Genomic DNA, 26,429 nt, shown 5'->3' with positions numbered 1-26,429 from the left:
GATGATCTATTTCTATGATCTGACCATGAAGTAGTTCCTTCCATCCTAACAGCTACAAAGAACATGAAAGAGTGGCTATCAAAGCTGTATGCTTAATTGAGCAAATCATGAATGACTCTCATTCAAGAAGGTTTTTAAGAGAGCTGGTTAAAAAGCAAGCTCTGTTTGATCTTCAGTGAGTATCCAGACACTAAGGCAATACCAGAGGACTGGGAAAGAACTTATGCTATGCATGTTGTTAAAAAAGCAGAGTGAATGGGGTGACCTGCATAATGCATGTCTGTCAATCTGACTTTGGTTCAGGACACTGTTGGCCTACCATGCACAGTCCTAGTGCCCTAATTTAAGACGGACATTTTTAATTTGGAAGGAGTTCAAAGCAGAGCCAAAAAATGATCAAAGATCTGGGAAATACTTCCTGTAGTGAAAGATTAAGAGCTTTCAAACAATTTATATTGTAAAAGATGATCATAGTCTAAATACTTACCTGGGCAACAAAAGGTGACAAAGACAGTTGATTCAAGCAGACTTGGATATAACAAAGCTAAACAAATTCAGATTTGAAATCAAGTGCACATTTTTAACAGTGAGAGTAAATAAACAGTGAAACAAGTGACTAAAGGTTAAGATGGATTCTCCATGATTGGAGATACTGGATGCATTTCTTAAAAATAATCTTAGTAGTTAGTAATACTGTACAGGAATTAATTCCTGGAAGTTCTGTGGCTCATGCTATATAGCACAGCGGACTAGATGATCACAGCAACGCCTTCTAGACTCATAATGTATGAATCAAGTGCATTTAATGTTTTCATATTTCATATTTCATTTTGCAGCCTGGTGCCTCTGAGTCTGCAATAAAGCCCTATATAAAAGTGCGACCAAAATTGGGAGCATTGGAAACGTGTGGGGTTCTCCCCCAAAGTGTCCTTATTTCATGATGCAGTTTATAGAACAGCCTTTGTTTCCTAAGTGTTTTCAAGGACAGAGTTATTTATGTGTAGACGCGGGTGGTCTCCTGTCCAATGCTCTAACCACTGCATTTGGGATGAATATAGAATACTTTTGGACAGGGGTCAGCTTGGCAGTTTAAATCACAAACAGATGTTTGGCCACATTAGCGCCTGCACAAACTAACACACCACAGCCCCTCTGTTCTTAATTCCAGTCCATTCTTTTTATTTAAAAAGGGTAACATATTAAAATAACCATCAGATGTAGAAACCAAAGCACTTAAACAAAACCCCAGAGTTTGAAGAACCTGAATCCCTGCGGAGGCCAGACCTGCGCGCGGCCGCCAGTGCGGCAGCCAGGCCCGACCCCCATGGCAGCGCGTGCCCTCCCTATTGATCACGTCTGAAGTGCAGAGGACACCGGCAACGCGGCACACAGGAGCCACATGCGTCTGTCCCATTGCTCTCCAGCAGGCTCTTGTTACAGAGAATGCTGCTTTGCGTGCCATCTTAGGAAAATTATTTTTTTATTGTTTGGAGTATAAAAGTAGAACTAAAGAGACATTGTAAGTGGGGTGCGGAAGTGCCCAGTGCTTGCCAAAGCAGCTAGGTTGTAGTCCAGCTAAAGAGCTCCAGTCAGGTTGTGGCCCAGCTCTGCTCTCTGACTTTGTGCCAAGTTACCTAAATTCTCTTTGCTTCAGCATCTGAAAAATGGGGCTAATGATACCAGCTTCTGGAAAGCAGGTCTGTGGATGTAAAACAGCTATATAACATAAATAGTTTGGATATGAAATTCTGCATTACTGGAACGCTCATGAATTCAGCAGTCATGTTGCTAGAAGATAATGTGAGATTTATATTCCTTTATGCCTGCAAAATTTCAGTATCTGGAGGAGTTTCAGTGCTTCCCTCCCCTCCGTAGTTTGAGTATTGGGAAAAAAACAAAGCAAAAAAAATTACCAACAACCTGGAAATGCCTGCCAGCAAAACTTGTTTCCGCGTTGATGGCTCTCAACAGATTTTTTGGCATCAACTCTCTACCCCCCAGCTATAGCTAGGAAACCAAAATGCCAGCTTGTGTTAATGTTTGGAGTTTCGTGGAAAGCAAAAAAGCCAAGCAGGCAGTCGCGTGACTGGGTATTTGCTGCGTAAGCCTGGGTTAGTGCCTGTCTGCAGAAACAGTAAACTCTTTCGGGGCCGGTGGCGCACGCTGCATGCCATTTGCAGAGGGCCTGGGTGCAAGTATCTGGTGGGCTTACTGGCCAGTAAGTTGATTTATTCTTCATTCTATGCCTATTTAAATATGCAAGTGTAAGAAATGCAGAAATTATTTGTTTGAATGACGTAAGGTGTTGATATAAATGTTGAAAATGGGGGTGTGTATGTACAGGAAGATAGAAGTCGCCAGGCACATCAGAATAGCTTATCTAATCTACTCTCTGTATCGAACGCTGGCTGCATCGAGACACTTCACAGAATGGGGCAAGAGCCTTATGTGGGTCTCATTCAGCCCTCCAGTAGACTACCCTAACTAGAGGCGGTCACATCTTTTCAGTCTGTGGTATACTGTAAATATCACTCTTGGAGCTCAGCTACATTTTAATATTAGTCTTAAAAACTGTCTTGTGGATTGAATGCTGCAGTATTCCACTTGGTTGAATGTTCAAATTCTCCTTCCCCATATGCAGGAATAATTCTTTTTTAATGTGTCATTGTTTTAACGCACAGGTTTTTTTGTTTTATTTTTGCATTTAATTATACCAAGCCGTTTAAGGTGGATATCCACCATCCCCTACTTCAGCGTGGTTGTCAAAGGGGAGTGGAGTTACAGCAACACTATGCTCAGTCATTCACTGGGCAGGTTAAAATGTATGTGGCGGAATAGGTGTGAGCCTGTGATTAGAGTACTTTCCTTGGGGTGTCTTCTCATTTTCCTCTCTTTTGACTCAGTGCAGAACCACTGGAGCCATTCTGACCAAAAGCCAGAACCCTTGTACTGGAAAACACAGGAAGGTTCATAAGTTTAGCAATTTGTTATTTCTGTTATTCTTGGGATTCTTATGCTGATAAAACCAGTCGTAATATGCCAACAGTAATATGTACACATGGGACACTGTCAATAGCATGGAGTTCATCAGGATGCCACTTACTTAAATATATTAATCTTTCTTTTAAAGGCAGGAGAAAACCCAGGAGCCAGTCTGTCCAGGCACACACTGCTTTAAACCAAAGGCCCCCTGCTTCAAGTCACTCTGGACCCATTGTAGAAAGCCGCCAGCCTTTCATCCAAACATCTACATCTGCCCACGAAATTGCCCAAAGGCTTTCTAGTAGTCAGCTGTCATTCCACAACTCGGCAACATCTGTGTTTTCCCAGTCCCCTGCTGTTCCTGCCGCTGGCCAGCTGACTGTGCAGGACCGAGCTGCAGCGATGCTCAGGTCCAGTCTGGCCTCTTCCACCAGCTCAACCCTCAGCCTGCTGTTCGGCAAGAGAAGTTTTTCAAGTGCTTTGGTGATTTCTGGGCTCTCAGCTGCAGACGGAGGTAACACCAGTGACACCCAGTCATCCAGCAGTATGAATATTGCCATGGGTCCATCTGCTAGAGCAGCAAGTCAAGCAACTCGGGTAAGGCTGAAGCCAAAGCAGCAGTGCTACGCGTGAGCTACTGTACTGCTCTCCTGCCAGGTTCCTGAACTGTCCTCACCACTGTTTGGTTTCTTCCTTCTCACTGGTCAGAAAACAGTCTTTTCCAAAACAATGTCAGGATTTTGGTATTTGTTTCGGATTTTGCTGCATCACAATGAAAATGACACTGTTTATTAGTGTGTATATGAGAGTGACGTATTTGTAAGTAATTGACAGGTTGGCTGTTAAGCACACACTTGAAATTGCAAACTGGGGCAGAGTCCCCCTTCCTTTCATTCCGACCAGGGATTTGGTCTCCATTTTCTGCAGCCCAGCTGATGAGTGCCATCATAAGCAGACTAAATAGCTCCTTCCTCGCTTGCTTACGCAGGACTTAATTATTTGTACAAAGAGGAACGGTTCCCACTGAACAGCGCACTTGTTCTGTCCCTCTCTCTGACCAGAAATTCAATCCAGGACCTGAAAATCTTGTTGCTGAAAGGGTTAGTCAAAGGAAGTCTGTAGGAAATATTTCCCAAAGGAAACCTGCACGCCCTGTGATTCAGCATTTTCTAACAGCAAAACAGTACACACAAAGAACTTCCAGCCCTCTTCCCAGTAGGCTCCCAGTTCTGTTCCCATCTTCCCTGGAAAATTCAATGCACATAGTAGCGTTACTGTTTTGTTGTCTACTTAAGTATATTTATTTAACTTTGGTTGCCATCAGTTGCTTTCCTGAATTATGAAACTTCCACCTCAGCACTACAGAGCAGTAACGTGAGAAGATGGACTAGCGATAAGGGGCGACTGCAACTAGAGGTTGAGTGACAACATAATTAAGACAGACTTTCGCATTTGGCCTATCAAAATGGAAACCAAATTGGCAACAGGGGAAGACTCTGGACTTTTCTGCTACTATCATTCTGAACTGTGTATAACTTCCCTAATTTTCAAAGAATTCTCCAAACCTCAAGTGAAAAAAGCTTCTTAGCCTGCGTATATTTTGCTCTCAACCCAAAAATACCATGTATGGTATAGGTCCCTGGAGTTTTGCCATGAACTTCAACAGAAGTTGACTGAACGTTATTCATCTGGGTCCAATCCTGCTTTATTACTCTAATGAGCATTAATAATATTTCTACATGTACAGCTGAACATATCAGATGACCAGGCATAATTCCAACTCTCAAGAGTTTATAGCCTAATTTGCAAGAACTCAGCCAGTCTGCAATACTGAGTACTAATGCTAGGATTCACCTCATCTAACTTTAAGCCATCTAAAATTTGGGCGTGAAACCTCAGTAGATTGTTGGTGTGGCCTCTGTATTCAGTGGAGAGGACAATCCACTTCATCCTTACAGCTGTCAGGCAGAAGTCTTCCCCTGGGACACTCGTATCTCTCTGCCAACCACTGACAGCCTAGACGATACCCTAAGACTACATGGTTAAATTTAGATGAGGTGAGTCCTGGCCAAAGTAACTGCTCAGAGTCCAGGTGCCTATTTGATGGAAAGTGGTAAGGAAGTGTTTTATTTAAACGTTAACACGGCACAGTTCTGGAAAGCTTTTATACTAATGGACTCCTTACAGTGGGGTGACACTGCGCATAACATTTTCAGACTGATAATTGCATTCCAGTTTTGATGAAAAGGTTTCTTTGTAAGTTGGATTTAAAATTTGGCGTATAAAGCAAGCCCCAGAGCAACCCGATTTAACTTCTTAGAAGTCAGCCCTGCTTGGAGCAGCAGTTTGGACTGGATGACCTCCAGAAGTCCTTTTCAATCCAAATTATTTTACAGTTCTTTCTATATGTACATCTGTAGTACTAAACCTCTAGTTCCTGGTCTGCTTTTCTTTCCAAATTTATGTGTTACACAAAGTGTGACAAGTACCTCTTTAGAAGTCCCTTGTGAATAATGCATGTTAAGAATCCCATGCAGTTTCACAGAATGACATTCCTAAGTCAATTTTCAACTTTTTATATTTGTCACTTCAAAAAATAGCTGAAGTGTTACTTAGCAATTTCCTAAACTAGTTGACTTTTTCTTTCTTTCTTTCTTTCCAGCAACTCACAGAGACCTGCGAAGCAACCGATGCTACAGAACCCAGACCACGGCGAGAGGCAGGTCCAGCCCATGCCATATTCATGAGTCGGAACCTGGAGTGCAGAAGGGCCAGCCAAGAAGATATGGCCCTGGAAGACACCGCTTCTCAGCAAAGCCTGTCTGAGGAGCAGTAAGGAGTGTTCCTAGCGCAAGGGCCATGCGCTGCTTAGAATTAAATAAAGACAGAGTTAGGTCAGGGAGCTGCACGCGGGTTTCGGTTCTTTCAAATGTAAGAAGCAACCTCCAAATGTCTATTTTTCTAACTTCTACACAGGAATACTACGGGACAGATGTTCTTCAGCTAAAGGCTTTGGCATGGGTAGGGTTGGAAGATGTCCTAAAAAACACACAGTGCCACTTCATCTCAGGTTCTTGTAAATCCTAGAACAATGAATACAACCTGTTTAACGTTCCTTTCCCTGGAACGGTTGGAATCACAATGAATACGGTGGGAAATATTAATACAACTCAGTGAAAAGCACACAAGACATCTCTTTCCTGCCATAACTAAACAGCTGATTGCATGCAAACTAATTGGCATTTGATACATAACATATAGCAAAAGGCAACTTTGAACAGAGGCAATGAATACATAAAAGAACAGTACAACATGTACTGTAACATTAGAGCTAAATCTGATTTTTTTTTTCCAACAGCAAATCTCTTTTTTATTTTTCTTTAACATGTCATGCAGGTGGTAATTCTGAATAGCAACGTAGCATCACAGATTGATATACTGCATGCAGCCATATCGAAATATTGTGTGAACAAGCCATGCTACACAGATTAACAAAAGTCAAGTGTGAGAAAAGGAAGTATCCAGTGCATGGCAAGCCTTCCAAGCATATGGTGCAGCACCTTATTTGCAAAGAAAGCAGCTTTGCATAAACACCTGCTCTTAGGTATTATCTCGTGCTCCTGGTTGGTTTCCAGCAGTGTTTCTCAAATTCCAGGCAACAGCCCCCTTGGGAGTGGCAAAAGGGCCTAGGGGAATCCTCCTCAAGGACAGGAAAGCACAAAGCAGGCTGTAATTATTGTCTGGAAGTGTTTGTATTGGGAAGGGAACAGCTAAATGCCTTTAACTGCTGGACACAGCTCAGTGTCCGTAAACACTTGTAGCCAGTAATTACAGAGCCTTCTGATTTCCCTCCCCCCAGAGAAACTGAGCTGCTGCCAATTTAAGAGTTGCGTAAAGACAGAAGATGCAAAAAAGGGAGGCCATGCTTTCACAAAGTTTGAGAAACACTGATTTACAGGAATGCATGACTACTTTGGAAGCCAAAAGGCTACAACAAATCCTTCCTCTAGTATAGCGTCTACACACACGTGTGTGTTCTCCTTATTTTTTTTTTTTTTTAATTAAAAAAATTGCAGCTATCAGTGTCTTGCTGTTCTCTTTACTGTAACTACCATAGATTGTTTCTAATTCTCAACACCATGATGTGCAGCCAGGCTGTCTTGTCCCAATTAACAAGAAAGATTTAACAAGAGATGCTGTAGCTAAGTCTCATTACTGTTAGGCGATACACAGTTGCATTCTGAGCTTCTTACTGTGCCACACTTAAGATTCTAAGTAGTAGAACTAAATAACATCTAGTGAAAATAAAATGATCCAAGTATGTTTTGTGTGGCAGCAGTTTTTGGGTTTTCTTCTTTATTTTGAATTGGTTTTGCTTGCTTTCTGCCTGATGAAATTGAGAAATCTATTGTTTTTCTTTCAGTTCAGATCTTAATGAATTGATTATTTATAAAGCTCAGCACAACCTAGGCAAAATTCTGCTCATGTTCGCAAGGGCAAAAGCAGAGTATTCATGTACAGCCCCCTGAGACACACGGGCATCAGTGCAGGTTAGGCCCTACTCACGTCTCCTCCAGCATCCAGGTGTGATGTGGAAGAGGCAACTGAATCCAGCTGCTCCCTTCTGACCATTTCTGGCAGATTGCACCTCTCCTCCCACCACCCTGCTCGTGAAGTGCTCCATTACCAAGGAAGGCTGGAGGTTACACAGGTAGGTGGAGGGCCCTTACTAACAGCCACCAGCCCCATTTCTGCCTTGAGGGCTGTCGCATGGCAGTCTGCTAAGATAAACCATCCCTGCTTTGTCTTGCGTGGAGGCAGGGCAAACAGGCGGCTGTGGAAAGCACTGAATATGGGAAAGTTTTCAGTTAGCCTCACTTAGGCTTCCAGTTTTCACATCTTTAACTTAAGTTTGAATTAATTTCCATCAAAAATAAGTACCTCCAGTAGTCCCCATCAACTTAAATTACTCTATGTATCCAACTCAAGCATACTACACCAGACTGGGAAACAGCTGCACAAATCCTTCCAGCGGCAAGCCGCTGCATCTGCTTAGCACAGCCCGAGGCCCAGCAACACCACCTTCCCCCCCCACCACATCTTCTGTAAGAGACTCTACCATGGCCTCTGGTACTGCGCCCTAAGATCATGCAGCTGCCTCACAGTTCCTGACTTAGTTCAAGCCACCGGCCCCTGGAGCATAACTCCTTGGGGACAGCAGCGTGCCATGACGTCCAGCCTCCTCTGCACAGGGTGGCTGCCAGAAAAGGCATGTCCTCACTCCTTTGTTGAGGCACAGTGCACACGCGGGGCAGAGCAGGAGTCAAGGTAAGATTCAAAAATGAGTTCCTTTTCGTAGCCATGTCTTACACAGTTTTTATTTTGCCTTGAAGTTGTTACTGTAGCATAGTGGGTTGAAAAAACCCAAGAATGACCATTAACAACTGTAACAAAGACAAAAAAATAAATTGAAGATGACAACACAAACTCTACCATGTTACATTTTCCATAATTTTGGAGATCGTCTGCTGTTATGTATAAGACTACTGCTATATGCAGTGTTTTTAAAGATGGGCCAATGCTATAGAATAATCAGACCTGATAGTTAGAAATAAAACCTGGAACTAGGTATGAGGTCATATTGATTAAACACACCTTAGACCTCCCCCCATGTTTGCATGAGGTAGAGAGAGACCCAGTTACTCTGTACGTGACGAGTAACGCTCTGATGCATACAAAGACAACAAATAGGTACCTAACCTTTACACAGGGCCTAATTTCAAGAGTGAGCTGCTCAGAGCAGCTCTGCATGGCACCAAAAGGCACCCGAATGCGTAAGAGTGCTGTTCTCAGCACCAGTGCCTATAGATATACACAAAGGCTTTAAGCCATACTTTTATTCCTGAAAGACCTAAGCAGCTTGATACTTAACCTCACACACGAGGTGCTTCAGAGTTGCAAGATGGAGGTACCTGCGACACCTCAGGAACCCCACCTGTTGGGCAGTTTTGGGCTCTGAATGAAAAGCAAAGGCAACTTTCACTGCTTTTAAGTCAGTGGCGGCACTGACGCTAGGTTTCACAATGCATAACGCTGTTGTTAAAACTTGGCCCTGAAGCTCCTCAGGCTGAACAGTTTGCCTACATTACACATCTGATCTCTTACCACAGCTGTGATGCAGGAAGGATGGCCACCACCAACACATAAATACCTTTTACACGCAGTTCCATTTTGTGTCAGTTTTGAAGATTCGGGGCTATGCTTGAATTTTTCCAGAGCTGCAGAGGCCACTTACTCAGCAGGGGTTGAAGGTAGAAGCCTGCCCGACGCTCCTTCAGCCAGCCCAGAACCTTCTTGTTTCTACAACCTGAAAGCAGTGACACTCCCGTCTTGCTTGCGAGCTGAATGCACCCTTTGAGGAAATCAAGCACGCAATCCACAAGAGCATTTGGTACATGCGGTTCTTTCATAGAAGTATCAGAAGGGATGAAGAGATGGAGGCCCTATCTGCCTCCCCCCAGCTTAGCCCCAGATAACATCACCATTGCTGAAAAGAAACATCGGGAGTGATTTTTATCCACCGTGGCTCAGCGGGGCCCTCACAACCAGAAAGCAGAGAGGAACACATGCAGCAGAGCAGGCTACAGGAAGGATAATGAGTATATAGTGAAACAAGCACAAACAGTACTTCAGCCCTTGCATTAAATGTGGGATACTTACTCCCCTCCCATTTTGTCTTCCTAATCCTTCCTTTCGCTAATAGGCTCTTGTTACATCATACAGTAAGAGCCAGGTGCTACACTCCGAAGGGTGAAACAGGCCTGAAGATCTGGTAAAAAGACTTTCAGTAACATTTTACCAAAGCCAACTACAGGCTGCTGAACTGCTCACATCCACCGGGTACACTGGCAAGCCCCCAGCCTGGCCTGCAGCCCGGCTGCTTCCCACCACGGCAAGCAAGGAGGAAACAGTGATGGGCGCAATGTACAAACTTGGTTTCCGTTCATCCAAAAACACAAATGCCGGAGGTCCTGCTGTTCCCTCCATTTTGAAGTGTCACACAAACTTTTTCTGTGTGAGGCATTGGAGTTCTCGTTGAAAAGTCTCACCTCACTCCCATGGACAGAAAATCTTGGCATTCATTTAAGACAAATGTTAACAAAAAGGACTTACCAGTGTGAGACTTTTTCCCTCGACAAGATGGCCAGATACTCTCAATATCTATGAATGACATTCTGAAACTATTAAGTTCTTAGGAGTCTCTGCGATGTCATTCACAGCTTTTTAAAAAAAGTTATTTATTAGAATAAAGCAAGAAATGTCATCTACATTTGGCTCCAACCCACCAACCGACTGCTATTCTCTTGCTGGGGGATTTAAGTTAAAGATTAGCTGAATTTTGTGCGGCTCATTTTAGAAGATTAGAATTACCAGTGAAATTCTCCAGCATGTAATAATCATCTTCTCATCAATGCGTATTTTTTAACTACTCAATTATTGCCATATTTAGATTACTCACAGGATTGGGAGCTGGTATTTAATTACAATGTTTCACTGGTGCTTGCACATCCTTAGATCTGTAACACAAGACGTATTACTTACAATTAACTTTGCAGTAGGTCCAGTGTTAAAGATTCACCTCTCTCATTCAGACTTCTCAGAGTTTTACAAGACAAAAATTGTCTAATGCATGATAAATAATGCAGGCCCTGTTTATTCCATGCTGTGTGCAATTTTATGCTGGAATTACAAGCCACCTTGCCAAAAACGTCCTTGATCCTCGGGCTTCGAGAGAGTAATTGGTACCTCATATTCTCCCCTTTTTTGCACCAATTAAAACCTGCAGGTGCACTAACGTTGTCATCTGGAATCTCGCTGGTACATCAGAGGTTATTTTCACCAAATGTGTGCTATTAGTAAAATCGGCCCATCAGGGGAATTGTGAATGCTCTGTTTGTTGTTACAGTGCTCTCAAGGCCTTCCAAATATTTTACTAGTGCAAGACCAGACAATAAATTTTTACCTCTAAAGTAAACACAGGGTGTCATAAAAACTAAGTTCAGTTGGAAATACTACTTTCTCACTCACTCAACGTATATTTGAAACAGGCAAATCATTTCTTCAGGACTGTCTCAGATTTAAAGGCCAGACACGACTGTTAAGGTCATCTAGGATCTCCCGCTGAACACAGACCACTAAATTTCTCTTTATTTCTCTTGCAGAGCACTCTGGCTCACAGAGAAGATGGGCTTAAAAAAAGAACAACAACAAATTAAAGACTCTCACCAATCTTGAGACAGGCAGCAGAAAGCAAGAGCCACTGACGCCAGTAGCAAAAATACCTTTTGATTTAAAAGGGCTGATACTTCACTCACAGTTCCAGTGAAGGAAAAATCCACCTCCATTTTGGAAGTTTTTCCAGTGACTAACTACCCTCACTACAAAAGGTCTTCCTTGCGCTATACGACAATGGTTTAAAAGTACTATAAGCACACTGGTCAAAAGTTCCCCAAACTTGCTGTGATTCTTTTTTCTTTGTTTCCAGTCTATTAAATGATGGGACTACAGTAGGCATCATGGCACTATATGCAGGGCAATATATCTACTTTTATGAGGAACAAATACCACTTTAAGTGATGAACTCCCAACAATACTGGCTGAACCAGAATTTAGAAAACTGAACTCTGCCATCACTCCTGAAGGAACTCCTCTCCCCAGCCTCTACAGAGAAGTGTCAAATATCTCCATTTTATTTAGCTTTAAAGGTCAGTCCTCATTTAAGACTCAACTACAGTCCCACTAAAACCTTGCTAGACTTTGGGTAATTATTTAATCATTGAAAGAACTATTCTTTTGCAGCATATTTTAGAGCTTAAGAGACTTAACATTGAAACAGTAGGACATCCAACACTTAAGTGCAGAGAGGTTTCTATTCGAAAGCCTACGGCACCTAGCCCTGAAAAAGGTTACTTTCATCCCAAGTCCTTCATCTCTAGCAAGGTGTCTTGTCTGAGTAAGATGCCTGAAGTAATTAAGGGATTAGTGATACCCTCAGGGCACAGCCTTATTTTGCAAAAAGCAGCCAGGAGCTGTACATTCCCAAAGGAGGGGGACCCTGAGAGGAATTCTCTTTTTCCCAAATACGATGAAGATGACACTACCATCCAAACGGATTTGGGCAGGATGGTAGTGTAATGGGGCAGTCAGGGAATAAGGCCATGGCATCCTTTAACGTGGCGCATACCTCCTACCATCTGTGGAGGGGCAATGTTTGCACTAGACCCTCGTTCTGAATACAGGAAAGAGAAAGGACATTCCCTCCATGCTCCCAGCTGTTTCCAGGGCACCTGTAAAAATGCCTGTCCCCATCCAGCCCCCTCTAACTTTGGGTGTCAGTTTTGCAGAGATAAATAACTAAAATGATATTTGAAAATGCCTTTAAATAGTTTGCTCATTTTAACAGTTGTTGAACTGAACAGAAAAAAGTTAAGAAAATACTGAATTCTTAACAACTTTTTACAGCCAGAGATGACTATAAATCATACAATGAACAAGTGTGCATCTGGGAGGGAAATCTGTTTTCACAACATGCAAAACTGATTAAGCGGTGGCACTTCTCCTGGACATATTTGCACACCTCACAGGGAAACACATTGTCTAATACTCTCGAACACTTCTTTCACCATTAACCATTAAGCATGTACAGAATTGAATAAAGAAAAAAACCCAGCCAAACAAAAAGTATCAATAAACATAACAGATGGTAACATATAGACAAACGCAGTATTAAGTCGATCCTGACTTAATAAACTCTGCATGAAAAACACAAGTCAAGATTTGACTGAACTTCATAGACTTGAAGATTTATATATATAATTCTTTTAAGCGGGTGCAAGGCAGGATTGCTATCAGAATCTTGAAAATAAACCCAAAATCCAGCCCTCTTATCAACTACTGTCTGGGCTACTTAGGAGAGGGTAAAGTTGGTTATTTTTCCTCCTGAAGTGGAATTCTGTAAATGTCACTTGGGACTACAGGAAATTTTCTTGAAATTCTAGATAACCCTTCTTACATTGCAACTGGAGAGAGGGGTGTCTCGGGGTAGAGGGACAGCATCTGCTTGTTCCTTCTACTTCATGAATCGTCAGCACCCGTGCTGAAACACACTTGGACACACCTAAGCTGGGTCACCGTTAGAAAAGATATTTCTACATAAACTGGGCAGAGCACACATACATTTTGGGCAGAGTTCTGTTCTCTTACACCAGGGCTAAGTTCCAGATACTGAATTGCTCTCTAGGCAGAACAGTCCACTCCACAGTCTGAAAGACTAAGATCTCAAACAGATTTGACAGTTAATTGCTTTTACATGGTGTAACTAGGATCAGAGTCAGACCACCCAACTTCCAAATACCCAGATTAGAATGGGATGTTAACTACGCATCTGTTCAATTTTTTGAATGGATCGGCTTGTGAACTGAATAAACAAGAATGCTGCTGTCTCATTTTCACCTTTTAGAGTATTACCAGCTTTACCTTGCTTACCCTGAAGGCACCAGTAAAGCCTCCAGGGGCTAAAGCAGGAAGGACAGACTCTAAAACATCCGCAAAATGTTGTAATGTTTTGTTAAAATAAAAGCTTTAGTGTTTACAGGCAAGAAAAGGTCTTCATTTTCTGCAGGATTCCACAGCTGCCAAGATGTCTTGCAAAATGCTGTTTCTGTTTTCCTTACTAACCTAGAGAAAGAGAAATTAAAACTGATGTAATTTGATGAATAACCTCTATATCAGTGTTTACTTCAAAAACAAACAAAGCAGAAATTCAAATGCATTTCTTTCTCAGTGGAGGAATGTTGAGTGTCAAACACCTGCCGCCTTCTGCTACTGAGAACACAATAAGCTAAACCCACAAACCTGCATATGTAATTGAATATTCAGTGATCTTTTTTATTTAATTACCCATGGTATTTTGCAGTATTATTCAGGGCTTGAATAACTAACAAGAATCACTCCAAGAACCAGCATGTACTTTTGTCATTACTAGAAATCCTTTTCAATTACCAAATATAATTTTCCTACTATAAAGTGGAGTCCTTATGCCTTCAGTACTTGAAAGGGTTGTATTTATTAGGATGACAGACCTAGTCAAAAACATCTGCAATGAAAAGAATTAAAACAGGCTTAGCACAACTCTGTATTCTGAAAACCTTAGCATTGCAGGATAGAAACACCTTGAAAAAGAAATAAGACTACTTGAGAAAGCTGGGGGGCTTTTGTGGCACACTGAGGTACGCCTTTGGTTGACCAGTCCATGGAAATGTTGGGCTTTAAGACCAGTACATGTGAAAATCCATATAGTCCAGTGTCCTGTCTTTTGCTGGGCTCATCTGCAATGCAGCATGTGCAGATTACTGTAACCTGCCAAGCGAACGCTGGCACTTGCTAGTCAGCTCAGTGCCCAGGTGCAGCAATGATAGAGCACAGAGCTGGCGGGGGCAGGGTGTGTGTAAATTACTCCTTCTTGAGAGAGCGGGTCCTGATACAGAGTCCAGTGACCCACAGGGCCATGCATTACTAACTCAACCAAAACCTGGGGAGATGGCTGGGGTGGTGAAAGGGTTAACAAGCAATTGTGAAGTGTCAGCAAAAGCCTCATTTTAAAAAGCCTAAGAAATTTTCCCCACTGTTCAGATCCCTGCAGAGAGGGCAGGAAGAAATCAAAGGCAGATGAGCCAAAAAAAAGTAAGAGGGTTTATATTTTTAACAAAGTTTGAGAAATGCTGTTTGACGAGGAAGGAAAGACACCACACGATGTATGGCATAAAACTCTCTACCGGGAAGGTTTCACTGCATTCCCTGTAGCTGCATTTAAGATCTGCGCACAAGGGTTTGTATCCCTTCCAGTACTACAGTCAATACTGAACAGGAGAAAGTAGTAGTATTATTATTTTTAAATAGGTGACAGTCCTACCTGAAGAATTTGGCCCTAGGAACCTACTGCTATTTACAATCACAGACATCCTATCCAAATGCTGGAAACCAATACCGTAAAACCTAGAGACGGTGGTCTCGCCTATGCCACCTGAATTCAAGAGAGCAGATCAACATGGAACTGATGAAAAAGTGACATTAAAAAAAATTTTAAAAAGGAACGAAAGAGAAGATCTGCCTGAAAATGTTGCTGTTTTTATTGAGTATCATTCCAAGCTTATTATAAGATAAACAGAAAACCCCACAGTAACAAAGACAGCAAGACAACAAAGACTGGAATTGCTCTTCAGCAAGGCTATTGAGAGACCCCAAGGTAAACAAGGCAGAGAGCATAGATCAGCCAAACTCTAAATCTCACAGCAAGTGTCCTGATATCCTGACTTTCAAAGGACCTTCTGAACATTTAATAGCTCTTCCCACTGTCTCACGGCCAACAAAAACAATACTACATTTTATCTATCCCTTTTCCATACCTACATGCCAGAAGTCCAGTGAGAGCAGCAGAGAGAAAGTGCCAAGCGCTGGGAAATTTTCACAACTGTTTTACAAAGGCTGCTTGATAGTAAGTCTCCTCTCAAGATCTGGAGACATTCTGTGCAGGCAGCTTTCCCAGAGAGAACAAATCTCCCAGTATCCGTACTGAATGTACAAACAGATGGGTAGATTTTTAGACAGGGAGTTGAAAATAACTGTAGATGCTGCTTATACTAAGCATTTAGGTAATGTGGTGGAAACTACCACCTAGACTCCAAGCAGGCAATAGTAGAGGACAAAAGCTTTCTTCCCCTAACTGTTAAAATACTGTCAAGGAAAACCCTCTTGTATAGTCTGTTCAAATGGAACCTTTTCTTCTTCTGATCCATTTAACTATTTATTTTCTTTCTTAAAAGGCATATACAACTAAACTTCATTAATGGGTTTCATGGAAGCAAAATTAAGCATGGGAAAATGGGAGAAAATGAGTATGTGCCAGCTGCTAAGGATAATCTGATCCTATTTATGACACCGTGTCTGCAAAACTACACAGACCTGGGCAGTGCAAAAAGAGCCTCTGTAGTTTCACTGGAAAGTTTAGTTCTCAGCAAAATGTAATTGGGCAACAATGGAAAGAAACGTGTGAAATATCAGAGCTCCTATCGTTAAGTGCTCTAAACATAATAAATTAAACATTTGGGACCAAATCCTCAACTGCTTTTAGGGCATCTGGGCCCATTTACACTAACTGAATATGCTTTCAAGACAGAAGGGACTGTAAAACCCCCAACAGCTGTCTCTATGCACGCAGCGTCAAACATCAGAACTGTCCTTGTGACACTAAGAGAAGGATGAGAAAACTCTGCTGAGTTACTTGAATGCAGCCTAACTCCATATTAAGTGGCAAAGCAGGCAGAACTTTCTTGGAAGGTAGCCACACACTTCTGCACACTTCCAGGCACCATAAAAATTAGTAAGAAATTACTGACCATGAGCTATTTGGGCACTCCAGGTTCTCCCCATGCCACAGCCCTTGAAGAACATAGCTTGTGATCCAGTATTTACTTCAGCTCATAACACCTCTGACTCCCCACAGGCAGGTTCTGTTCCTGCTCATGCACACGTTTTAATTAGCTGGGAAAGAGCATGTAGTGTGTCACTGGAGCAAGCGAGACAGATGCTCTCCTGCACAAGACTTTAGCGTAGCAGGTCTCTGCCACCTGGGAACTATTGCAGTCTATCACACATTTCACACCCATGCTTTTGCCTAACAGATTCACCAGAGAACTCTATTTAAACAAAGAAACCTGCATGTCCTAATCTCAGCAGCATAAACAGGATGGCTCATTTTTTTAGTAGTTTTTTTAGCTAGAGAAAACATTGCTCCCTTGAAATCTACAGGAAGACTTTTGCTGGCTATAGTCAGTACTTAAGAAAGAGATATATCAGCAGACTGATACAGCCAACAACCCGGGGCTGAGTGGCACATGCCCTCAGAACGTCACCTGATAAAAAGAGACAGCGGAAGCCTCAAAAGCTTCCTTGAAAAGCCAAATGCTGTTTTCTAGCACACTGCTTCCTCTCCTGAGAGGACCAAACACACACTATTGCCTTGCTGTGACTGGAACCTAAGCACCAAATGACGGTTATTTTCAGTGAGGCATTCTCCATTCCCTCTTCCCCAGTCCTATCACTCTAAAGCAAGTCATACAAAACTCACATTCACCTGCATCCCTTAATATGGAGTTGGCCTGACAACTAACACATATCAGCTTGTCAGTAGGAAACCTGGGGTTTTAACTCTGAAAGGAAAGGTAGGAGTTGAATGCTTATGTGAGGAAAGGAATTTTCTCTCGTCTTTGCTCCTAGGATTGCTTTAGCACTTAATTAAAGAGGCATTTAATTTAAAAAACAGAAACTGAAGATGATGATGGGACCACCAACTAAAAAGAAGCTGAGGAACTTTTCTGAGCACTGCAGTTTTATTAATCTCACTTTGAAGAGGAAAAAAGAAGATGGAGGCTTTGCTTTCTCTGCAGTAATTAAGATAATTCAGTATAAAGTTGTTGAGATAGTGTTTTTTCCTTCCTCGTTCACTTGGATGAAAACAAAGTAAGCATTCTCACTGTGATGTGCATCTGTTAAAGAACAGGCTGCAACAGCATACTGCTCTACAGCATATTACCCCTATTAGTAAGCCAGGATGTGTAAGTCCCACTTACTGAATTTCTAATTTATAGAAATGCAGAGTTCAGTTTTGGATATATAGCTTTATTCTCTACTATAAATAGTACACACTGAGCAGAAAAATGAATCGAAGGAGTGGGGGCTCGTTTAGCTTGTTTTTGTGAAGCATCCAGGACACTTACAGATGTTAAGGAAACCTCATACATTTGTTCCCGTGAACAGGCTATGTTTTGTTGTGGTAAGTTTTTGAAAACCTCCCTGTAACTGATCAGAAATGCACTTTGAGGCCCTAATATTCTGAAAATTATGTCTGTAAAAATAACATAATGAATTCCAAAATTGGTTCACTGACTCCAGAGAAAGTACACTCCATTTACAAGTGTCTTTCTTCTAGAAATCATTTCTGCAAACTCCACCACTGCCTTTTTTTTTCTTTTTTTTTTTTTTCTTGAATATGATTACTGGTAATATTTCTGCGAGCCAGTCTGGGAAAAAAAAAATATTAAAAATCTGACTGTACTTTGAAAGATTTAACTCTTAGGAATAATAAATACTTATACGGCAGTAATACTACAGCAAGAAAACCTTTTAGAACAACTATATCATTACTTCTACAGCCCCTCACAAGCAAAGCCAGCTGTGTGAGACTGCTACAGTAGGTGCCAAATGTGATTTTTTTTTTTTTAATAAGGTGAACACCTGCCCATTAAGAATAAAGTGGAAACTAAAAAACTATTTCATACAAGCTACCCACAGCTATCAATTGGTAGTAACAATTAGTTTTTAAACAGAGCCAAATACAAACCAGCAACCTAGAACAGAAGGCTCTTTAAGAATATTAAATATTACTCACATTGAACACTTTAACATCTTTCCTACTTCTTATTTCTTCAACAAGATCCAGTGGCTTTCCCTTAGGTATTGGAATAGTTCCAAGCACCATGGTCCCTGAGCCAGTCAGCGTTTGACGAACAGCTTGAATAAAAGCCTGGCTGAAGAGTTCCATTTTACCAATCTCATCTATGACACAAATTTTTTTCTCTGCATCGCTGCCATGGTTTACCTACGGAAAAATGCATCAAGAGACTGTAAACAACACAGAACTTAGACCAAGCAACAGAAATAACTTCTATGCTAATAGAAGAAATATCTCCAAAAGAAATCAATTCCATTTTAATACCGGGGAAAGTGGAAGAGTCAAAGCTGCTGCTGGTAACTGACAGACTTACAAATCTATCATTTCTATTTCAGCACAGATTTTTGGAAAGATAAAAGATGCTGTATACGTACAGCATAAATACCAACTACAATAGGAAATATTCATAATATCAGTTTTCCTTCAAAGCAGAATTCTCACAATGTCCCATACGAGCTATTTGACAATTAAGAACTGCACTTTGCCTACTAGCAGCTCACAATCAATCCGAGGGACACCAATTTTTCAAAACTTCACTCTACCTATCAAATTATGCATTTAGAATAGATCAATATCTACACAGCACAAGTATTAAAAACAAGACTTGCATTAAAACTAGATTTGGAAGTTTCTCCTCTTGTAGCTGGGTCAAAGGAGTGTCAAAACTAGCACTTCTCTCATAACAACTAGCTTTCTTCAAGGCTATCTGGATAACAACCAAGCCGTTCCTAAGTCTCTCGTGCATCAGAACAGTCATCTTCTATTTCTTTGTCAAGTTATAGCTTATTCTATAGTCCTAGCCATCCCCCTGGATCATAGGATAGGCACCATACTAATGATTAGAATCATAGAATAGTTTGGGTTGGAAGGGACCTTTAAAGGTCATCTAGTCCAACCCCCCTGCAGCGAGCAAGGACATCTTCGGCTAGATCAGGTTGCTCACATTTGTGGTTTGTTTGCTTTTTTCATGACATGAATACTGTGCCAAACAGTACCATGCTGCAGACTGGTGTGAGCAGCAGGGAAGTCTAGGAGACAACATGGGTGATGGCCATTGAGGGAAAGGCAAGGAACTACTGGAAGCAGAGGAACTACTCAACAGAAAAGGAAATGCACTGCCTACCCCCTCTTGGTAAAAGTAACGGAGAACTGTACTCCATTATTTACAGAAGTGAGGAGGAAATCAACTCAAGTCAAAACATCACTGTAGATCCATGAATATATACCAATACCAGCCATATTATACAGAATTTTAAAAAAATTGAAATCTTTTCCCTTGTGAAAGCGAAGTATTTGCTTCTGGGAAAGTGGAAGAACTGTACAACATGCATCCTAAAATCTTTTCAAGCTAAGTCCCTGCTGAGTAGCTGTTTTATCTAAAATCCTTTCATAGATCAGTGAGCTAAAAAGCCAATACTAGTCACGATGTCAGACGTTGAGAAACAGAGCACTTTGCTTTGGCAAAAGTCCTCAGTCCTGCCTGGCAAAATTTCCAGAACCAGAGAGATCATCCATTGTAGAATCTACCCCTGCTCTCACCGGAGTGAACGAGATCCAAGCCTTAAGAGCTGAAGCTGTCCTCACGACTGAATGGGCATGCCCACTCCGTGCTGCTCTGTGATCAAACCAGACCATACCTATGACTCTCCTGCCCTCATTCTTCATTTGTCTCTTCTTGTTTCAGTTCTGTGATCTTCCTCACTCTCCTCCTCTCCCATTTTGTGCCACTGTCGTGGTTTAACCTGGCAGCAGCCAAATACCACGCAGCCGCTCGCTCACCTCCCCCGCTGGGTGCGATGGGGGAGAGAATCAGAAGGGTAAAAGTGAGAAAAACTCGTGGGCTGAGATAAAGACAGTTTAATAGGGAAAGCAAAAGCCGCGCACGCAAGCAAAGCAAAACAAGGAATTCATTCACCACTTCCCATCGGCAGGCAGGTGTTCAGCCATCGCCAGGAAAGCAGGGCTCCATCACGCGTAACGGTTACTTGGGAAGACACACGCCATCACTCCGAACGCCCCCCCTCCTTCTTCTTCACCCAGCCTTATATGCTGAGCATGACGTCATATGGTATGGAATAGCCCATTGGCCAGCTGGGCCAGCCGCCCTGGCCACGCTCTCTCCCAGCCCCCTGCACATCTGGCAGGGCATGGGAAGATGAAAAGTCCTTGACTAGCGCAAACAATACCTAGCAACAACCAAAACATCAGTGTGTCATCAACATTATTCTCACACTACATCCAAAACACAGCACTATACCAGTTAATAGGAAGAAAATCAACTCCATCCCAGCCAAAACCAGGACAGTCACCTACATGCATGACCACATTCCCACAAAACTGATTAACAGCGCTTTCAATGAGAACAGGATCATGTACTGTCCAACCCTGCTGGCCCCTTTTCTTCTTGTACTTGCAGAAAGCTATAGAACAACCAGAAAAATTCAACACTGCTAACACCCTTCTAATAAGATCTCTCCTGGACGTCACATTAATGCAGCAGTAAAAGGATTCCGAGCACAGCGCTAGCTTAATGAAGTCTTTTTTATTAAACCCTCCTTCTGTTTACTAACATAGTAAATCAAATTAGAGTGAAATTAGACATATAAAAATTGTCCCATTTTATTCACATTTCCTTTCTTCCTTGCTCCCAACGTCTTTGCTTCCCTACTCTCAGAATTCAATGTTCCTTGACAAAAACAAGAATCAGATCCTCAATCTCATTTTTGCTCCTTGCACCTCTTTGGCTTTTTGTTCTTTCGAAGTTCACTAAGAAGTCCCTTCTTCCTTGGCCCCTTGAGCTTTGGCAGTGTAGAAAAATCACAATAGGATTTTTTTAGTAGTACAGTTCAGCAGCTGCTGCACACTGTTTGTCATATGTTATTGTCAAAATCAGATCTGTTCTTGTTTAATTTTGGACAGGGGAAAGGTTGGAGTGAGAGAGAGGAAGGAGAAGGAAAAAGGCAGTAACAGAATGTTAGGAGAAGGATAGGAAAAAGACTGTGTGGAAAGTCTTGTCACAGTCAGAGCACTCCTTGTGCAGCAGGCTAAATCTCAAATTATCAGGCTGCTATTATCAGTTAAAACCTACCAGTCTGCAGGTACTTATACAGTGGAAATCAAAAATAACCACTGGATTCAAGAAACAAATGCTTCTACTGGAAGAAGATCAGAGCAAGAGGGGGAAAAAAAGCTGTAAAGAAGAAGAGCAGCAGCAAAAGCCTTTTTCTTGGACCCACTGACTCCACCCAGTTCTGTGTGGTAAGCCAGTCGTACATTTTGTTTGCTTTCCAGTACGCAAGACAGTGGTATAGTAAGAAACTTCCTATCGGCTACCTCTCAGGTCAAGGAGGTCCTGCTCACAGCACGATGTCGGGTCAAGAATGAGAGGTGATTGCAATCTCTCCAACACCACAATAAGCACAAGAGAACAAGCCAGATTTGCCCCTCCAGCTCCCTGATCCTGAAGTCAATCAGAATCAGCGATACCCAAGAAACAGGCCATTTATTAATATCAAAAACTAGTGCTCTAGAAGGGCCTTCCAATAACACTGATTATCATAAAGCATCCATTTTTCAGCAGCTTTCATAGAATACTCACATTTCTCAGCATAGGTAGAACCAATTGCTCAAATGAAAGAAGGTCCACAACATACTGTCCAACCCGATATTCACGTCTTGAAGTAGAAGAATCAGAACTGAATTTGAAAAACAGATACACAATTCCTTCTAAGTAATGGGTTTAGTGAGAATTTACTGCAGTCATTTCAAGTGGATTTATGAGAAGTTATCCTAATAAGTCAAATCCCCTTAATTCTTCTAAGAAAAATAAAGAAACTCTGTAAACCATCCATTAAGTCATATTGCAGATAGCATACTTTCAGATAATAAATATACCATAAGCTACCTTCACAACTATGTAAGCTCAAATTTGAACAGTGTACGGAAGGACAATGGGATCTAAAAGCCAGCAGGTATATTTACACTGAAATCAAAACACATGCCTGCAGTTCAGATCTTGGAATTTGGTAATGTGACACTACAGACAGCATCACAGCAGTAGCCTGAATCTCCATATGGGCTGCAAAAACCTTAAACAATCTTGGAGAAATACTCGGTTTGCATGTGCTGCATCACACTATCCTAGGTGAACCTCCTTTATTAGCAGGATGCAAATGATTTATTCAGATCAACTATGTCTGAATGAGGTGCTAACGTTACACCTGGACCTAGACTAAGTTTTGCACAAAGCGTGAAAAGCTAAGTCTAGTGAATCACGGGAGACTCTGCACTTCAGGGGCCCCCTCTTAGCGGGGGTCCGAAACCTTCTTTTTCTTAAAATTCCCATGTGGGTTTTGTGGGCCAGTCAGTGGCTCTTTAAGACAATGTTATATGCAATTTCCCTTTCATTTTCCACTTCTGTCCCCATAAATTAGCTGGTGGAAACAAAAAATCTTCCCCCCTGCCTACAATAAGCTACTTACTGTATCCCAAAGAAACTCAGCCTCACAATAAAAGGCTCAGCAGTGCTTCCCCTCTATCTGGTGTAAAATAGGCAGTAAGAGAGAACACCCTTCCTTAACACATTTTCAATATTTCACTACGCAGCAGAGACACTGTCTAGATAACAATACAGGTATCAGCCAGGACACAAGAACTGAACAAAGAACCTGACCATGAAAGCCATATGTGTGCCAGAAATCACCTTCTGGAGGAGCATTTAACATGCCAACAGACTGGAGCAGAAGCATAAAACAATAAGTCACTTACGGTTATTAAAACCTCAGTACCTGACTCTAGATAAAGGTCCTCGTTTTCCAGACAAAGTGACAACATCAAATCCTGTTCTCCTGCCACCTTCTCTAACTTCCTCTGTGTAAAATCCATCAATGGGAATGCCTGAGGATTTTAGAGCTTGAGTGACTTTCTGGATCAAAGTAGTCTTTCCAACCCCTAAAAATTAAGAGGAAACAAAAAGCACACAGGATTAATCTTCTCCACTAAAAGCCCATTTTCAAACACCACAGTAATAATTCCGTTCAGCAGGAACATTGATTACTTTTTAAGTTTGCAAATTGTTTTTTTTTTTAAATGGTAGGAAAGGAAAGAACAGAAACACCTTTTAAAGTTCATCTCGTACTGACATTGTAATGTTTTATTAGCCTTTAAGAAGTATGTCTACAGTGAAATCACAACAGAATGGTAAAAATATCCCAGGCTACCACTAAACTTGTTAGCTTAGATAGTGCGCAGGCAGGCCACAAAGCTTGCCCCAATGCAGGTAAATACACGAGAGCCATGCTGTTACACAACTGATACCCAAGCTAGCTGGAAGACTGACTGATGAATCTCCCTTTCTACCACTGCTATTCACTACTTTTTAAGAACAGAGCTGAGTTCATCCCCCTGTCAAAATTTAGGTCAAAATTGACTGCTATTACCAGGAACCTAACCGGCACAAAGGACACACTACTTCTATTCATGTCATAGAAACTGGAAGCACTCAGTGCCCCTGAGATATCAGGTCCTCCATGGCAAAAAGTTATTTCCAACGACAGAAACATGCTATTTATGGTAATTGAAGCAAGAGAGGTTGTGACTAGATACAGGGAAAACCCTTTCTATCATGAGGACAATCAAGCCCTGGAACAGTTTGCCCAGAGAGGCTCTACAGTCTTCACATCCGTTGAGGTTTTCAAGACCTAACTGGATAAAGCCTTGAGCAACCCAGTCTGGCCTCATAGCTGACCTCCTTTACACCTCCTGAAGTCCCTTCTCACATGAATTATCCTGTGGTCCTAGAATCCATTTTCTTACGCTAAGACAGATCCTTAAAACCCTTGCCACCTGATGTCTCCTAGCACAGTTTGATGTACTTTCCACAACGTGAACATTGGCCATGTTCCAGACATCCTCTCATTTTCCACAAAGCAGCTATTTCTGCTCCTTTGCTATTGTACAAGTACATCCCTCAACAATCTCCTTTTAAACTCAACTTTATTGCTGCTCACAAAATTTAGTGTTATCACTTCATCTTTAATCATTGTTATCCAAAAAATCAGAAGTTAGAAAATATCCTGCAGAATAAACCTTTAAATTCCTGGAGATGAGGAATATAAACCAAATGTGAGGTGCCTAAAGATGCCAACAGAAATAATTTCAACATGCACGTACCAAATTCCACCCTTAGATTTTAAGCAGATTTAGGAACTACTTTCTTAACAGTCAGTATCAATGGCAAAATATTCTGCGGCTTCAAGGGCACCTAGTCAAACTATTAAGCAAACTTTTCAAAATTGAAGCCAAAGGGATTCCTGGCATTTGAACAACAATAAAATGACAAATGTGGCACCATCAATATCTACCATCTTTCCAGGGCCTTCTCTGTATAAGCAAATTTATACTAATTTGGCTAAGTAGATTTGCTGTCTCTAATTTGGTTACCTTCATTCAGTAAATTGCCAAGGAAAACTAAAGCGCTTCAAACCAAGTTTAAGAAAGCCTAAAGTTATACATTTAGCTAATCAAAACAGTACCCTCAATTTCAGTTAATGAACAGAGACAAGCCTAAGCAGGCCTAACATCTGTGTCTCCTGGTGGACTGCCTTTATTCAGTGGATGGAAAGACAGAATGAAGCATGTGGAAGGTATTGCTATCTCAGCCTAGCAGTAGCATTTTAAATTAATTCCAGACAAGACAGGTACCTGCAAAAGGTTCATAAAAGGGACGATTAGGCCCACTGCTTTACTTCCAGACCACCAAAGAAAGCTTTGCAATCATAATAACTGCTTTATTTCTTTATCAACCTTATAGTTCGACCCTCATACCCTACACCATTCTACCTTGCCAATAATCAGATTCCCCTACCATGATAAACTACTCCACTGATTCAATCAAGGCCTGCCCATCTGCGATACCAATTATTACGTATAAATGAACATTACTTAGGTTGGAAGTGCTAAATCACTACAATCAAGTTACAGAAAAGACGAGGGCTCAGAAATTATCAATGGCTGCGGTTTAATTGAAGCAGGATTAATTGTCCAGGAGTCTCTTTTCCCCCCAACATTGAACTGCAGGGCAGGAGTCAGGGACAAAGCAGTAGCGTCTGGAAACATACACGAGATGGGACTGGACGGAGAGCTAAAATGGACTTTCATTAGGAACAAATTAATGCACACAGCAGCTCTGGCCTCAACAGGCGACACCGGGGGCGGGGAGCAGCTACAGGCCTGCACGCCGGCAGCCGGGGTTACCTCGCAGGCAGCTGCCGGGCCCGGCTGCAGCAGGAGGCGCTCTCGGGGCTCCCTCACACCCTGGGCCGGTGCTGGGGCCCGCCCGCAGATGCCTTCCCCTGGCTTTAAGCGCCACACGGCCCCGCTGGCCCCGCTGGCCAGGCCAGGCCAGGCCAGGCCAGGCCAGGCCAGGCCTCAGGGCGGCCCCAGCGGCCGCGCCGCCTCCCCTCGCCCCGCTCCCCAGGCTCCTCCTGCCCTGCGTTACCTGGGGGTCCCGTGAGAAAAACGTGCTTGGACATGGCGGGGGGCCGCACGCCGCGCCGCGCCCCGCCCTCTCCCTCACCCGACGTCGCCCGACTAGCGGGAGGGCCGCGCCGCACCGCCCCCTCGCTCCGCCCCTGGCCCGGCGGCCCGTCACCGCACCGCCTCCGCCTTCTGCCCGCGGGGAAGCGGTGACCGCAGCGCGGTGCTTCGCAGGGAGCCGCGGGAAAGCGGCGCGGAGCTCTGCCGCTGCCCCCCCTCATAGCGGCGCCACGGGAGGCGCCCGCCCCGAGGCCCTGTCCGGCGGTGCCTGACATGGCGGTTCTTGTGGCCTTGAATCACAGCGGCCGACGCGCGATTTTAATGGGCCGGTCGCGAAAAGATG

At 42.6% G+C, this 26,429-nt stretch overlaps 2 protein-coding genes across 6 annotated transcripts in view; one reads left to right on the top strand and one right to left on the bottom strand.

Moving 5' to 3' along the window:
* The window catches only part of PCNX2 (pecanex 2), a 160,211-nt gene extending 154,393 nt beyond the window's left edge, over positions 1 to 5,818 (top strand). Inside the window, exons 33-34 of the mRNA XM_075146457.1 lie at positions 3,131 to 3,579; positions 5,645 to 5,818. Coding sequence (XP_075002558.1) covers positions 3,131 to 3,579; positions 5,645 to 5,818 — 623 coding nt within the window. The remainder of the gene's footprint in view (positions 1 to 3,130; positions 3,580 to 5,644) is intronic.
* Positions 1 to 26,174, bottom strand: part of NTPCR (nucleoside-triphosphatase, cancer-related) — a 28,936-nt gene extending 2,762 nt beyond the window's left edge. The window contains exons 1-6 of one of the 5 annotated variants that reach the window (XM_075146454.1): positions 26,049 to 26,174; positions 23,338 to 23,500; positions 22,149 to 22,245; positions 18,488 to 18,697; positions 13,635 to 13,719; positions 1,154 to 10,559 (exon numbers count right to left, since the gene is read on the bottom strand). In XM_075146454.1, coding sequence (XP_075002555.1) covers positions 13,651 to 13,719; positions 18,488 to 18,697; positions 22,149 to 22,245; positions 23,338 to 23,500; positions 26,049 to 26,082 — 573 coding nt within the window. In that variant the 5' untranslated portion in view covers positions 26,083 to 26,174 and the 3' untranslated portion in view covers positions 1,154 to 10,559; positions 13,635 to 13,650. Of the gene's footprint in view, positions 1 to 1,153; positions 10,560 to 13,578; positions 13,720 to 18,487; positions 18,698 to 22,148; positions 22,246 to 23,337; positions 23,501 to 26,048 lie in introns of those variants that run through there. The other 4 variants (XM_075146453.1, XM_075146452.1, XM_075146456.1 and 1 more) reach the window with 4 other exon arrangements.
* Positions 26,175 to 26,429: the final 255 nt, after the last annotated feature.

The sequence above is a fragment of the Calonectris borealis genome, chromosome 3 (assembly GCF_964195595.1).
Source record: "Calonectris borealis chromosome 3, bCalBor7.hap1.2, whole genome shotgun sequence".
In the NCBI taxonomy this organism is placed as follows: domain Eukaryota; kingdom Metazoa; phylum Chordata; class Aves; order Procellariiformes; family Procellariidae; genus Calonectris; species Calonectris borealis.
The sequence above is the reverse complement of the archived record's forward strand: the minus strand, read 5'-3'. Positions and strand labels throughout refer to the sequence as shown.